The 15,437-nt window shown below is 41.3% G+C and overlaps 1 protein-coding gene across 3 annotated transcripts; it reads left to right on the top strand.

The window, feature by feature from the left end:
- Nucleotides 1-4,310: 4,310 nt before the first annotated feature.
- scel (sciellin) lies at nucleotides 4,311-15,323 on the top strand. Of its 3 annotated transcripts, none has more exons than XM_056430049.1 (24): nucleotides 4,311-4,578; nucleotides 5,683-5,713; nucleotides 5,924-5,993; nucleotides 6,075-6,131; nucleotides 6,247-6,318; nucleotides 6,439-6,471; nucleotides 6,824-6,859; nucleotides 6,939-7,040; nucleotides 7,515-7,583; nucleotides 7,922-7,993; nucleotides 8,542-8,610; nucleotides 8,702-8,752; nucleotides 9,073-9,141; nucleotides 9,706-9,747; nucleotides 9,840-9,914; nucleotides 10,010-10,084; nucleotides 10,173-10,214; nucleotides 11,585-11,653; nucleotides 11,745-11,798; nucleotides 12,648-12,713; nucleotides 13,334-13,399; nucleotides 14,489-14,597; nucleotides 14,748-14,850; nucleotides 14,969-15,323. In XM_056430049.1, exons 2-24 carry the CDS (start codon nucleotides 5,695-5,697, stop codon nucleotides 14,983-14,985), a joined length of 1,437 nt encoding a protein of 478 aa, XP_056286024.1. In that variant the 5' UTR covers nucleotides 4,311-4,578; nucleotides 5,683-5,694; the 3' UTR covers nucleotides 14,986-15,323. The 3 variants fall into 3 exon arrangements, with proteins under 3 accessions (XP_056286024.1, XP_056286035.1, XP_056286032.1); XM_056430057.1 differs by lacking the exon at nucleotides 4,311-4,578 and adding an exon at nucleotides 5,334-5,421; XM_056430060.1 differs by lacking the exon at nucleotides 6,824-6,859 and having other exon boundaries at nucleotides 4,313-4,578.
- Nucleotides 15,324-15,437: the final 114 nt, after the last annotated feature.

Raw genomic sequence — 15,437 nt, 5'->3', positions numbered from 1 at the left:
TGAGATGAAATTCAAATTGATACACAGAACTTGAAAGTCTACTAGAAGTCGATCAAACTCAAAATGACTGAGTCGTCATGGCTGCAGTTAGAGTCCATGTTGGTGTATCACTCATGTAACTACAACTTTATGTGACATTTAAGTGGAGTTAGCTAACTTCTTTTATGAAAATGAGCTGGTGGGTTTTACAGTGTGAGGATGATGATGCTCATGAGTAAAGACAGATCGCTCTATTTTAGAAAAAGCACTTTCTCCACATTGGCCCATGACAGATCGGGACAACCGACTGTAAATAAACGATCCGTGTGTGTTAACCTCCTGAGACGCAGCCTCTGTGTGTCCTCTGTGGGGGACATTTTGGTTTTACATCTCGTTTGTCTCATTTAAGTTTTCCTCTAAAGTCCTGCTGAACTCTCAAGAGGACATTATTTAAACATAAATGTATCTATATCTATATCTATATATATATATATATATATATATATATATAAGAGGACATCCGGGGCTTTCCAGTGATACCACGTGTGTCAGGGTGGGATGATGACAACTTCCTGAAACTTGTGACACAAGATCAGAACATTTTAGGGAAAGTCAAAGGTTATTTCAAATATTGCTTCATTATTGTGTTTTTTACTATGATATTCATATATTTTCTTGTTTATTAACATGTCAGGAATGATGTATTTAGTTCCGAAAGCATTTCAGTTATTTGTTTATTAAATTAATAGTCCTTTTATGAATGTCTATTATAGTGGACACCGGGACAACATCCATGTATTTAATTCAATTCAATTCAATTCTGTTTATTTGTATAGCCCAATTTCACAAATTACAACTTTGTCTCGGAGTGCTTTACAATCTGTACACATAGACATCCCTGCCCCAAAACCTCACATCGGACCAGGAAAAACTCCCAAATAACCCTTCAGGGGGAAAAAAAGGGAAGAAACCTGCAGGAGAGCAACAGAGGAGGATCCCTCTCCAGGATGGACAGATGCAATAGATGTAATGTGTACAGAAGGACAGATTTAGAGTTAAAATACATTCAATGAATATGACAGAGTGTATGAATAGTTCATAGTAGGCATATTCCACGATGGAGACCTCCACGATCCATCAGGCAGATGGCGGTGGGGAGGAGGAGTGGGCGGAGTCTCAACAGGACAGTGGCGTAGTCAGGAGCAGGAATTCCACGACCCAGACCTCAATGATCCATCAGGCAGATAGGATCTATGTCGTCTCATAGGGTCCGATGACCCCATGAGACGTGAAGTCAAAAGGACTCCGGGGAGAAAGCAGAGTTAGTAACGTGTGATTGAGAGATGAAAATTCATCCTTAAGGAGAGAAGAAAAGAGGAGATAGGTACTCAGTGCATCCTAAAACGTCCCCGGCAGCTATAAGCCTATAGCAGCATATCAAGGGGCTGGACCAGGTGAACCTGATTCAGCCCTAACTATAAGCTCTGTCAAAGAGGAAGGTCTTAAGTCTACTCTTAAACGAGGTGACTGTGTCTGCCTCCCGGACTGAAATTGGAAGCTGGTTCCATAAAAGAGGAGCTTGATAACTAAAGGCTCTGGCTCCCATTCTACTTTTTAAGACTCTAGGAACTACAAGTAGTCCCGCATTTAGTGAGCGCAGCTCTCTAGTGGGGCAATATGGTACTACAAGCTCCTTAAGATATGATGGAGCATCACCAATCAAGGCTTTGTAGGTTAAGAGAAGAATTTTAAAAGTGATTCTTGATTTTACTGGGAGCCAGTGCAGAGCAGCTAGTGCAGGAGTGATGTGATCTCTTTTCTTAGTTTTAGTGAGAACACGAGCTGCAGCATTCTGGATCAACTGGAGGGACCTAAGAGATTTATTAGAGCAGCCTGATAATAAGGAGTTGCAGTAATCCAGTCTCGAAGTAACGAACGCGTGAACCAATTTTTCTGCATCTTTTTGAGACAAGATGTGCCTGATTTTTGAAATATTACGTAGATGAAAGAATGCAGTCCTTGAGATTTGCTTTACGTGGGAGTTAAAGGACAAGTCCCGATCACTGTTTAATGACTCAACATTGTATGTGGTGAACCAAATGCATAATATTCCTCTACATGTTCAGGAATATCACAGCTAAAAATAAAACATGAACAATAATAATATGAAGAACGGTAAAGAATGATGAACAAAAGATTAGTTTAGGTAATTCAAATAACAAATAAATATATTGGTTCTAAGTTAGTTCTGGACATAAGACGTTCAGTTTTAATATAAATTGTTCTCCCATCCTTCAACCGACAAGCAGAACAATCCAGATGATGAATGATTGAGTTTGATAGTCACGTTTAATGTATTATTAGTTTAATATCACTCTACAGCCATAATTTGTTTCTTTATCTTCTATATTTGTCTGTCTTTTTCACACAAAAATTATCCTGAGGTCCACAGTTAAACATTTTAAATCAAATAATTTTCAAAATGTTTAAATTGTAAGATGTTTATTTACCTCTAAATAGGTAGGAAATCACAAAAAATAAAAAGTTGGAAGACACTATTTCCCCTCGGTTCTCAGGAGGTTAATGTTGGGGCGACTTGTGAGAGTCGTCTATTTCAAGGGTTGCGCAACACACTGTCGCCATTTCCATCACTGTAGCTGGAGCGCCACCGGTGTCACTTTGAGACGAATGCGTCCGTAAAGGAGGCAGCGTGTTGTTACCTTCGCATTGAAAATGCCGGAAGGTTATGTTTTGATCGCCGTGTATTTATTTATTTATTTATTTATTTATTTGTATGCGTGTTATTTGCAAAACTCAAAAAGTATTGAACCGAATCGCATGAAATTTGGTGGGATGATTGTTTATTATCCAGGGACCAGTTGATTAGATTTTGGGATTGATCGGGTCAAAGGTCAAAGGTCAAAGGTCATGAACAGGTCAACATCTTTCGCAGAACTCAAAAAGTATTGAACCGAATCGCATGAAATTTGGTGGGATGATTGTTTATTATCCGGGGACCAGTTGATTAGATTTTGGGATCGATCAGGTCAAAGGTCAAAGGTCATGAACAGGTCAAAATCTTTCGCAGAACTCAAAAAGTATTGAACCGAATCGCATGAAATTTGGTGGGATGATTGTTTATTATCCGGGGACCAGTTGATTAGATTTTGGGATCGATCGGGTCAAAGGTCAAGGTCAAAGGTCATGAACAGGTCAACATGTTCTTGAATCGCATGAAATTTGGTGGGATGATTGGTTCTTATCCGGGGACCATTTGATTAGATTTTGGGATCAATCGGGTCAAAGGTCAAGGTCATGGAAAGGTCAAACTCTTTTTTTACCATAGCACGATACATTTTTGTCTAATTGGCATGCAACTAATGCCAAAATGTTCATAATTCAATGCCCAATCTTGTGATATGCGAAGGTATGCACTCTACCGAGTGCCCATTCTAGTTGTTGTTGTTGTTAACTGCCAGCTGTTTCCTCATGACAATCACACCCACGGTACAACATTTGAGTTTGATTGCGGTTCATTCGCTGACTCAAAGTCAAAGTCATCGCTGCAGCTCGGCGTGCGCTGGACTTCCCAGTGACTCCTTTCATAAATGTGCTAATCTCTGCTTCTCACATACCTGTCTCTTGAATGCTTGGTGCGGCAGCTGGAGGCCTGATAGTCTGCATTCCTCTCTCCTTGTCCTCAGAACCGGGGAGAGGTTCACCTCAGTATCGCGTCGTCCACACCCCTGAATGCTACGCACCTGTCATCTCAAAAATGCGCCACACCCCACACTCACAGTCACAGATTGTGGTTTACACGTCTTGTGGGTATATAATCTGAAGGAATCCACAGGGAAGCCTACACACATCAGCGTCAGGAAGTCACGGACCCGGATAGTCCCATGTTCAATGCCATGTAATAGAAGTTGGAGTGCATCAGTAGCCCACCTTGTGTACCTTGGTGCCCAGTAGAGTGATATCCCTTCCCTTGAGCTTTAAATACAAACTACCTTTATCAGCATGTGTAAAGTGCAAAGTCCACTGTCATCCATGAAAGGTGTATTAATGTGTGTATGCGCCTTTTTTAACTCTCAAGGCAGGCCAGACGTATATAGAGCACATACCAATGTATATTAGTTTTTCTGGCAATACGGCACATGCATATTTGGGCCATTAGTGTTTAAATGAAATTCCATTCATTTTAAAGCCTTGTAGAAGGTCATAGAAGCCGAGGCTGCCACACCCACAACGCAGCTCTGCTTCCTTGATACTGAAGTTGTATTGCAGGTCCTTCAGGACTCACACACCCAACGCGGCTTTCAACCCTGAACAGACTGAGGATCAATTATCAGCGCCGAAACAGCTGATGACGGAGACGATAGAAGTCTAGAGTGACGGCCGGAGAGAGAGAGAGAGAGTTCTTTGATTGTTGTTGGAAGCCACACCTTCGAGTGGCCGTGGAATCTCCTCCCTTTCAGGTTAAAAGCACAAGGAGTGACCAGGGTGTGATTTAAACTGCAAAGTACCAGCTAAGTGCTTAATGTCCTGAGCTATTGGGGAGAGTTTTAATTCATCCAGACCGGAGAAATCACAGTAGAGGTACGTACCCTGTCTCTTTCCACTGACACACTTTTAGGCCGATGTGTTCGAATTCTAGCATTTCACATTTGTTTTTGCTCAGACATTATTTTGTGATCTCGTTGAGACAAAGGCGAAATAGTCGAGGTTAAATAGAAACAACAAATGTATGTTGATTATGTAAAGAGGTTTTTTTTACTTCCTTTTAAGAGGCTTTTCTCTTTGAGGAATGAAATGCATGTCGTGTTGATAGTGGGGAAATGAACCGAACACACAGGTACTGGCTTTCATGTCTACGCTTGCCGTTGACTCTAAATTGCGTTCACATGTCTTCTGTGTGTTTACCGTGAACACCGATGAGGTCACGACTTCACGACAGTTCGGATTCTTACTGCGGAATCGAACGTAAAAAGCTGTTAATCTTCCACTTTTTTTCTGAGAGAGTCTGCTCAATCAATTTTTAAAAACAGAAAACTACAAGACGATCTGTTCTACACAAACTATTTCACACATAATGGATGAGATATGCCCTGTAGCAGTCATCGTTAGGCAGATTACGTGACTGATAGTTAGAGACACAATGCCTTTACGGCTATACCTTCCCTCACGGCTATTGGCCCCAGGACTACAGGTGTCGGCGTGAGGTGCAGTCTTTACCATTAATGGCTGACGTCAGCAGCACGCCCCTCTGTTCAGCTGACAACGGTGTGTTTGGAGAAGGCGTGTCCTCATGTGGTTCAAGACAAACCAGTTCTAGGGCTTGATCAGTGACATGTTCATGAAGCTCATTACCCAGGGAAGGAATACGTGAGGCACACTGGAGAGAAGGAGAGCATTGTTCCTCACCTGGTGGAGTCAACTCAGGTGAGGCGACTGAGGGTCAGTGGTTAGCAGGTGCGTCTTTCAATCAGGGGGTTGGCGGTTCAATCCCCGCCCTAGTCGATGTGTCCTTGAGCAAGACTCTTGACCCTGAGTTGCTCCCTGCAGCTGTGTCTACGTCGCTTTTGGATCAAATGACATGTGATGTAATGTAGAGAGGTGTCACAGCACCGCCTGGTGGCTGCATGCAGGTGGTGCAGGTTCATTATGTGACGAAACCCCTCTTCTGTTCTCTCACACTTACAGGTTTTTTAGAAAATGAGCAGGTATTCGACCAGTAAGTATTCAAATATATAAAAATAATATAATATAGACTTTTATATTCTTTTTTTATCCGTTTCTAGCTCGAATTTGTATTCCACTTGTTCAGTCTTTCTCATAGTATGAATATTTTTTAACAACACAAAACAAATAAAAGTGATTCATATTATTATTATTTTTAGAGACAGATATATCGTTGAGGCTCAACTTTCTCTTCTGTTGGCAGGCAAGAGCAGCTCTCTCCTGAAGGACGGCAGCTGGATCAAAAGGGTGGACGACGAGGACGAAGATGTGGAGTGAGTGAATATAATATAATATAATATAGTCCACGTGTACACAGGTGTGTCAGAGCTTTGATGCTTTTCTTCCTCCTGCAGTCGAGACCCAAACTTTGGTAAATCTGTTCTGAGCCAGCGCGGTGACGCTCCTGCTGGGTAAGACACACATTTAAACTCCTCGAGCTTCTTTTTGGCATCACTACACACACAAAACGATGGGAACTCTCATCCCGGAGTTATTAATCCTCTTTTATGTTTTATTTGCTCACAGACCAGAGGGTAATGAACCAAAAACCACCGGCGCTCCAAGCAAGTCAACATCTGTGCTCTCTCTCTCCAAGAGGTTTGATTTTAATAAACATTGTTTGGTTTTTTTAGACACATGCAGAGATGTGTGTGCTGTTGTTTCATCATGTGAGTCGTTTTTCTTTAAAGTATTTGATTGTGGTTTCTGTCATTGCAGATTCGGCGGCAGTCAGGATGAGCTGAGTGCCGGGTGGGTACATCAAGTCTTCATTAGACTTCTCCTCATCCAGTTCATATTCAAACATGAACTCTCTGTATTTCATCCGTCAGTCGGTGACTTCATGCAGATGTTCATACAACTCGTTTAGACATCAGTGGGATGGGGGGGGGGGGGAGCAGTGCTTATAGTCCGGGTGCAGCTTTGACTGCAGGGGGTCCAGCAGGGGCCCTGTGGTGACCTACAGACGGGTCATCACCAGTCTCTCAAAGGATTTCATGACCACAGTCGTCATGGCGACGGGCCTTTCGTCAACTAATCCCGCGATGGAGGATTTCTTCGGCGGACCGGCATCCTGTGAATAATCTGCCTCTTCTTTCCGCAGCTCATTCTCCACCCCGAAGCTCTCGTCTCCCGGCGGGTGAATCGCGCTCCGTCTTCTACACGTGACCACCGCCAGAGGAACATACGTGTAATGTGTGTTTGTGTTGTTGTTGCAGAACAATCACCACGACGACCGTCACAGAGGAGCCGAAGACATGGACCCCCAGGAAGTACAGTAACGGCAGCACCAGTGAGACCACCACCTCCCACACTGTGAGGTAGGAACGTCACCTTGTCACCTTGTCTCCTTGTCACCTTGTCTCCTTGTCACCTATCTCCTTATCACATTGTCACCTTGTCACCTCGTCACCTATCTCCTTGTCTCCTTGTCACCTCGTCACCTATCTCCTTGTCACCTTGTCTCCTTGTCACCTTGTCTCCTTGTCTCCTTGTCACCTATCTCCTTATCACCTTGTCACCTTGTCTCCTTGTCACCTCGTCACCTATCTCCTTGTCAACTTGTCACCTTGTTACCTTTCCTCCTTGTCACCGTTTCACCTTGTTACCTTGTCTCTTTGTCACCGTTTCACCTTGTCACCTTGTCACCTTGTCTACTTGTCACCTTGCCACTTTGTCACCTTATCACCCTGTTACCTTATCACTTTATCACTTTATCATCTTGTCACTTTATCACCTTGTCCCCTTGTCCCCTTGTCACCTTGTTGACTCTGAGTGGGTGTGTTTCCTTGCAGCTCCTATGTGGTCAAAAGTCCCACCAAGACCGAGACGTTCACTGAGCGCGTCAAGTCTTCAAGCAAAGGGTAAAGTATAAATATCTAAGTATAAATATCTAAGTATAAATATATAAGTATAAATACTGCTGTAGGAAGAAGTACTCGCGTCCTTCACTTAGTAATGTACAAATACTTCATCAGCACACAAAAGCCCTGAACATTGAACATCGGTAAAAGGACAGAAAAGTATGATATATTCACATGTGATACATTTACCTGTTCGGGGCCACTGGTGTAATATTGAACACGTCACTGTGTTGTTTCAACCAGTCCGTCTCCAACGGGCCTCGTTCAAGCACCTCAACAGCGTTCTCAACGACAGTGAGATGAGTGAATGTACTGACGGTACTTGTCTCCTCACACAGGCCACAGTACTCCAGCTACTCGCCCACCAGGACCACCAAAGTGACCGAGACTCCTGTCTTCAGCCCGAAAGAGTGAGACATCACAGATCTCACGTGACATCACGGATCTTACGTAACATCACGGATATCACATGTCATCACATATCTCATGTGACATAACAGATCTCACGTGAGATCACGGATCTTACGTAACATCACGGATATCACATGTCATCACATATCTCATGTGACATAACAGATCTCACGTGAGATCACGGATCTCATGTGACATCACAGATCTCATGTGACATCACGGATATCACATGTCATCACATATCTCATGTGACATAACAGATGTCACGTGACATCACGGATCTCATGTGACATCGCGGATCTCGCAAGACATCACATATCTCACGTGACATCACGGATCTCACGTAACATCACATATGTCACGTGACATCACATATTTTACATGACATCACGGATCTCGTGACATCACGGATCTCGCGTGACATCACGGATCTCACGTGACATCACAGATCTCACGTGACATCACAGATCTCACGTGACATCACATGATTAGAAACCTGAGTCACTATTTACATCCCTGCATCGCTCACAATCCCCCCTCTGTGCAGCGCCGGGAATCAACCCTCCGACACTTACGTCCCCTCGGCCATCAAGGACGACTACTCTCCCACTGACAGGTGAAATTTTTGTATTCGATGGAGCCTTTTGAAACCATGATGTTGATCATGAGGTAATTGTGTTAATGAGGTGTATGTTTCTTCTTAACAGCAAAACAAGCGTCTTCGCCAGCGAGCTTGTGATGGCGAAACGCAGCCCCGAGTGAGTGTTCCTCCAACCACGTCGTTACTCCTGTTCTCCACAGATTAAATTATAGGAATTATGAGATTAGATATGTACTTTATTTTTGATCTTGGTTACCAATAGGCTTGGAGCTGAGTGCCGCTAACTGGCTTCATGGTTATAATACAACAAATATAGTTTGACCAACATCCGTGTCATTTTTGTCAGACTATACGCCCCTTTTGAAAGAATAGATTACAATATATTCATCTCAAAAAAGAAAAGTTTAATTCACAAGTAAAAACTGAAAAGCTCTCCATTCAATGCACTCCGCTCTTTCCTGACTTGTTTCTGTGCAGTGCGGAGGACAAACTCTTCTCCACACTCCTCCCTTCGTCTGGCAAAGAGGATTACTCCTCCACAGACAGGTGAGATGTTCACTCAAGCTGAGGAAGGGAATTATTTATTTATATATAAACATATATATACACATATATTTATTTATTTATATATATATATATATATATATCCATGTATATATATATGTGATATTTTCACTCAAGTCGAGGAAGTTAATTTTTATTTATATTCATATGTGTATATATACTCTATACATATTATATATATGTGTGTATATATAAACACGTATATATATATGAATATATTTGTAGATATACCTAAGAGGTCTTTACAATCTATACACATACGACATCCCTGACCTTTGACCTCACATCGGATGAGGAAAAACACCCAAAATTACTGAAAAAAACAACTTTAACAAGGTAAAAAAGGGAAAAACCCTTCAGGAGAGCAACAGAGGAGGGTCCCTGTCCACTGATGGACAATACATGTAATACTTGTCTTCTGTCACCAGGTATATTTTCTCAAAGCACCGATGATGGAGTTGCTGCAGGACAAACTTGTTTCTACTGTGACTCTAATTCAGACGTCAACATTGACATCACATTTGTGATCTTGTCTTTCTTTTCCAGGAATAGCTTTACAACTCCAACCAAAACAAGGTCTTACTCTACGTAAGATATTCATCAATGTATATATATATACATATATCGTTTGATAAATATACTCAATGCACTCATTGCCATGTATTTCTAATGCTTTGCAGGGCTGAAGATGACCTGTACAGCACCCTCCTGCCTCGATCCATCACCTCGGTATCTGACCGCACTTCTCCCACCAGGTGAGGATGTCTCCGTGAATAATTATTCCCCAAAACACGCCTCACTGTCTCCATGGTGGTTTCAAATGAACCTTTTGGTCGTGTTCTCGATGCAGCAGCACCAGCAGCAGCCGGGGCAGCAGCATCAACACCACCAAGAGAGAGATCATCACGGTGGAGAGCAGCAATGGGTGAGTGCCGGATTTAATCTGCGAGATTGCCCAATGTTTACGTACGATACGGTTACCGGTTCCTTCTGACGTCCTCTCTCTTGTTCAGGGTTGAAAGCAGCTTGACTCCGTCCTCCATCAGAAGCACCAGGTACTGTGATCTATAAACCACTCTATCACCTGGTAATGGGTTGGCAGATTGTCAAACCTAAAATGTAATTTGTATTTGAACTAACTACAGATTTTATAGACTGATACATAAAATACTATTTTAATCAATGGATAAAATACTATTTAATCAAGAGCAATCTTTTGGTATGTATAGTTTATAAATATATATATTTATTATATATATATAAATATTATATATAAAGTATATTTAATCTATATACTGTATAATGTATATATATATATTTTAAATATTCAATTTGTTGCTGTTTTTGCTCTGTTACATAATATAAAATAAATATATATATATATATACAGTATATCTTTACATTTTAAAGGTGTAGCATTTTGGGGATCTATTGGCAGCGATGGAATGTCATATTTTTAGGTATGTTTTCGTTAGTGAATTATCAGCTGAAAATAAGAATTGTGTTTTTCCTTCAGCGAGTAAATTGTTTATATCGACATAAGGATCCAGTTCAACAGCCTGCCGCCATGTTTCTGCAGAATGAACAAACTAAACTCTCCAGATTCGCACGTTCACATTTTCGTGTTTTTTTGCGTCGGTTGGATGAAATCTGCAACCTCACCACTAGATGCCACCAAATCGTACACCCTGCGCCTTTAAGGTGGTATATGATTAAATGATTTATTCTTCACTAATCTTCAAAAAAATAAAAATAATCTCAAAGCTAAACGTAGTTAGCATTTATGTCATGGTATTTGTATCTTTAACTTGTTTTCACACATCAACAAACAAGACGGAGAATCTAAAACTACGCTAGCGTCTCTGTGACGTCGGTCAGCGTGCTAACCTTAAAAATTAACCGGTTTTATTGAGATTTGTCCAATAAATCAAAAACAAACATAAATCAAAGAGTTTGTCGTCTACCCAGACAAAAGAAAGTAATGTCTATTCAGGATTTTGTTTTTCTGATCATTTATTTAACTAAACAAACAAACAAAAGAACAGAGGAACTCCTCACTCTGGTGAAAACGCTTTGGCCTACCCAGGTGCATGCTGGTCCTGTACCTGCCTACTCCTACATACAACCACAGGAGCCCACAGTGTTACCCAATTAACGAATAAATGACAACAACCAAAAGACTAAATATATCAAGACAATAACAACAACAACGAATTGAACTAAAAACTATCACAAGAAAAAACTATCCTACTATATCAAAACATCCAAACCTAAATAAGTAAACAACCTGAATCATTAAACAATACTACTTGTCAATAAAATAACATATCAAATAAATAGCTCCAACAATGATGTAATGTCTGACTTTAAAGAACCAAATGAATAACAGCGTTGTCCAACTCATTGCTGCCTCTCTGACACACAGCTACAGCTCGTACAACGAGGATCTGCCCTCCACCCGCACCACCTCCTACAGCGTCAGCTCCACCCCCAGGTGAGCGTTTCACCTCCGTCGACATCTCGCACACGCAGACACACACCTGTTGAAACTCTGTCATCGCTAATCTGTTCCGTGTTTTGCACAGCGAGGACTACAGCAGCGACCAAAAGAGCTACTCTTACTCCAGACCCGACTCCAGGTACACACAGAACCACGAAGGTGCCATCTGGAACCGAAAATGGTTCTTCAGAGTGATGCCATAGAAGAACCATGAAGAACCTTTCAAACCAGGGTTCTTTAAAGAACCATCTCCTTAAAGAGTTCTTCAAAGAACCTATAAAGGTGTCTCAAAGAACCTTCAAAAATGGTTCTTTAAGGCACCATTTCTGGTTCCACAAAGAACCTTTCAAACCAGGGTTCTTTAAAGAACCATCTCCTTAAAGAGTTCTTCAAAGAACCTATAAAGGTGTCTCAAAGAACCTTCAAAATGGTTCTTTAAGGCACCATTTCTGGTTCCACAAAGAACCTTTCAAACCAGGGTTCTTGAAAGAAACATTTCCCTAAAGAGTTCTTCAAAGAACCTATAAAGGTGTCTCAAAGAACCTTCAAAAATGGTTCTTTAAGGCACCATTTCTGGTTCCACAAAGAACCTTTCAAACCAGGGTTCTTGAAAGAAACATTTCCCTAAAGAGTTCTTCAAAGAACCTATAAAGGTGTCTCAAAGAACCTTCAAAATGGTTCTTTAAGGCACCATTTCTGGTTCCACAAAGAACCTTTCAAACCAGGGTTCTTTAAAGAACCATCTCCTTAAATAGTTCTTTAAAGAACCTATAATTGTGAAAAAGAAAAAATGGTTCTTCAGTAGGTGATGGTTCTTCGTAGAACCACAAAGCCTTTTAAAGAACTATTTAAGAACCATTATTTGTCTGTGTGGAGGAAGCACACTGAGCTCTCGCTCTGTGATTTCTCTTTCATTTCTCAGTGTGCAGTGAGTAAGTAAATATCATGAAATGTGGCGTGACGCGTGGTTGTTTTTGTCTTTGTGTAGTTATGAGTACAGCAGCATCAGCAGTCCCACCAACACCTACGACTCAAAGACGTACAGGAGCAGCAGGTATCCATCACCGCTCGCTTTGATATTGGTATTATACAGGGCCGCTTGTAGGATTCAAAGATAGGGGGGGCTAAGCCCCGAGAGGAGTGGCAAGTCTGGGTATGTTCAGATTTTTTTTGGAGGCCCCCGGATATCCATTGTTTCTGTTAACTTCATAGATCGGTTCAATCAGAAAGTGATTTTTCTCTGTAGTTTTGCTGCATTCAGTCTCTGATAACACAAGAGACAGAAGTTTCAAGGTGATAGTGATATGTTTTGCTCATTTGGACACCATCACTGAGATAAAGAAGAACCAGTTCAGTGTCAAATATATAATTCAATGGAGAAAATATTCTAATAATATATATTAATGCAAAGAATAGAGATATGTCGATAGCTATTTCTTAAATTTCCATTTCTAACTGAAGCCCCCCTAAATTGGCCTTACGACGCCCCAGGTATATAAGATAAAGAAAAATGGTACATATATACAATGCAATAAAATAAAATAGCAGGACGTATTACATTAAAGAATTTAAATAATAAATGTAAATGAAAATGTAAAAATTAAAGTGTATAGAGTGTATCTAAAGTATAAAGTGATGAGGGTCTATGATATGATGTCTGTTTAACTTTCTCAGCAGGTTGGATGACACTGATTTGATCTACTCGTCCTCCAGGAAGAGTGCATATGTAGCTCCTGAGAGGTAGGGAGAGTAAAGCGGCCTGCTCACGGCGACGGCCGTCCAGACGTGCTGATTGGTCAAAGGTTGCCGTCGTTTAGCATGCTAGCATAGGCCAAGTAGCACAAACGTACCCATGGCGGTTGGGAATTTGTTCTGCCGGTATTTGGTCATAAAACAAAGAATCACACTGTTGTGATGACTGACATGACGGTGGAGCTACGTGTAGCGGACCCCAGCCGGACTGGACTGGAGTGAAGCGTACTGATGTTTCCAGAATTTCCTTTATTCATGTTCAACCATGAGCCGTGTTGACGAACAGACATTTAAGAGTTTCTCCTTTTCCATCTAATTTCTATGGGAACAAATGGAACAAATAAAACAGAAATGAGTGTAAACATCAATTAGATGACATTCATATACACATGTGGACATTAATCACAACATTTTCTCTTTTTTAGATACATATATACTCAAATCTAGCAAAAAACTAGCATTAGCATCTTATCATATTACATTAAGTTAATTAAAGAATAAAGTCACTAAACATGTAGCCAAAGCATAAATAAAACACAAAGTACCTTGTTCCTGTTCCAGGAGGCGGTTAGCAGTTCATAGAGTAAGAAGAATACTCATGAACATCTTTTCCTTCCTAGCTAACGTACTTTTTTGCGAAGTCACGTTAAGATATTTACATCTATTTCCTGTCTCGCCGGAAGAACTTCAAAATAAAAGGATCCAAAACATACAAAGTCACTTACAAAATAAAAGCTTAGGGGAAATAGTTAACAGAACCTTTTCAGAGTCATTTACACTACGTGAGAAGAAGTTGAAGGCCCACCAGAGGTATTATCCAGTTCCTCCATGTTTCATGGCCATCCACCCGACAGCGGTTGAGACGGTTCCCAAATGTCACGTGAAGGGAACACCAATGTCTTTGGGATTTCTCGTCCGAAAGCAGTCACTGTTCCGTCCAAAAGCCAGAAATATAAACCGTCTGCCGGCCGTTTGAGGTCGATGTAGCACAGAGCTAAGACTGGGATGTGTTTCTACCAAGCTCCTGTTTCCAACGTCACGAATGAACTCCTACGTGGTTTCTTGTGTCCCGAGCAGGGCAGTGCTTCAGAAAGACCTGTGCACCTACTGCCATAAGCCCTTCACCGGAGACGCCAAGATGATCCTGGATGACATGAAGATCAACTGCCACGCCTCCTGCTTCAAGGTGAGCGGCGCTGGTCTCGTCCGCCAGAAGAAAGAAGCACCGAGATTCATTATTGACGAAAACGTACCATCGTTACTTTGCATCTGTGCACCTGTGACGGGTCATCTTCTGTCCGTTTCTTATCAGTATGCGTGTGTTTGTGTTTGGCAGTGCGAGGTGTGTAGCAACACGCTGGGTCACATGAAAGCTGGGGACAGCATGTGGATCTACAAGCGCATGGTGCACTGTGAGAACTGCTTTGACGTCACCAGAGGTACGAAATAATGAACGACGAATGTCAAAGGTTTATATGTGTTTGTTTGTTTTGTTTGCTGGAGAGAAAAAAGATGAGAAGAGTTAAACGGGTAATGTTCTTTTTCTTTCTTCCACAGATAAATGGCACCGCTGAGCTTCTCACTGGAGAACCACGTGATTTAAGATGACATGGATTGCTGTTCATCGTGTTTTGGGTGACACGGGTTCTCATGTACTTGTGATTCTACAAGCTGACGAGGCTTTATTTGGGTGTTTGGAAAAATGATGACAATTACATGATGAATATAATTTTAAGTACCATTGCAGCTCGCTGTAACTGGGCTGCAGGCGTGCTGTTGCTGTCTAAATCCTACTTGTGATATTCTCTTAAGTCTTCAGACTGTATTGGGATTGTGTGATATGAAATATATTATATATTTAGAGCCGGGGGCATTTTCTGTGTGCAATAAAGACAATCTATATAAATGAAAATGTGTTGATTTGGTGTTTATTGCCATCTTTTCGGTAAACTACTGTCTATAAGGTAAGCTACCACTTGAGTAAATGAATACATTACTTTATATTACTACATACAAAATGTCCTTG

The sequence above is a fragment of the Pseudoliparis swirei genome, chromosome 2, assembly GCF_029220125.1.
Source record: "Pseudoliparis swirei isolate HS2019 ecotype Mariana Trench chromosome 2, NWPU_hadal_v1, whole genome shotgun sequence".
Classification (NCBI taxonomy): Eukaryota; Metazoa; Chordata; class Actinopteri; order Perciformes; family Liparidae; genus Pseudoliparis; species Pseudoliparis swirei.
This window is presented reverse-complemented; position numbering and strand designations above follow the sequence as displayed.

What these genes read in the sequence shown, in the direction of transcription:
- scel (XM_056430049.1), top strand. An exon ending in ATGGCGAAACGCAGCCCCGA is followed by an intron (nt 8,753 to 9,072) that starts GTGAGTGTTCCT and finishes GTTTCTGTGCAG; the next exon opens with TGCGGAGGACAAACTCTTCT. An exon ending in GCATATGTAGCTCCTGAGAG is followed by an intron (nt 13,400 to 14,488) that starts GTAGGGAGAGTA and finishes TGTCCCGAGCAG; the next exon opens with GGCAGTGCTTCAGAAAGACC.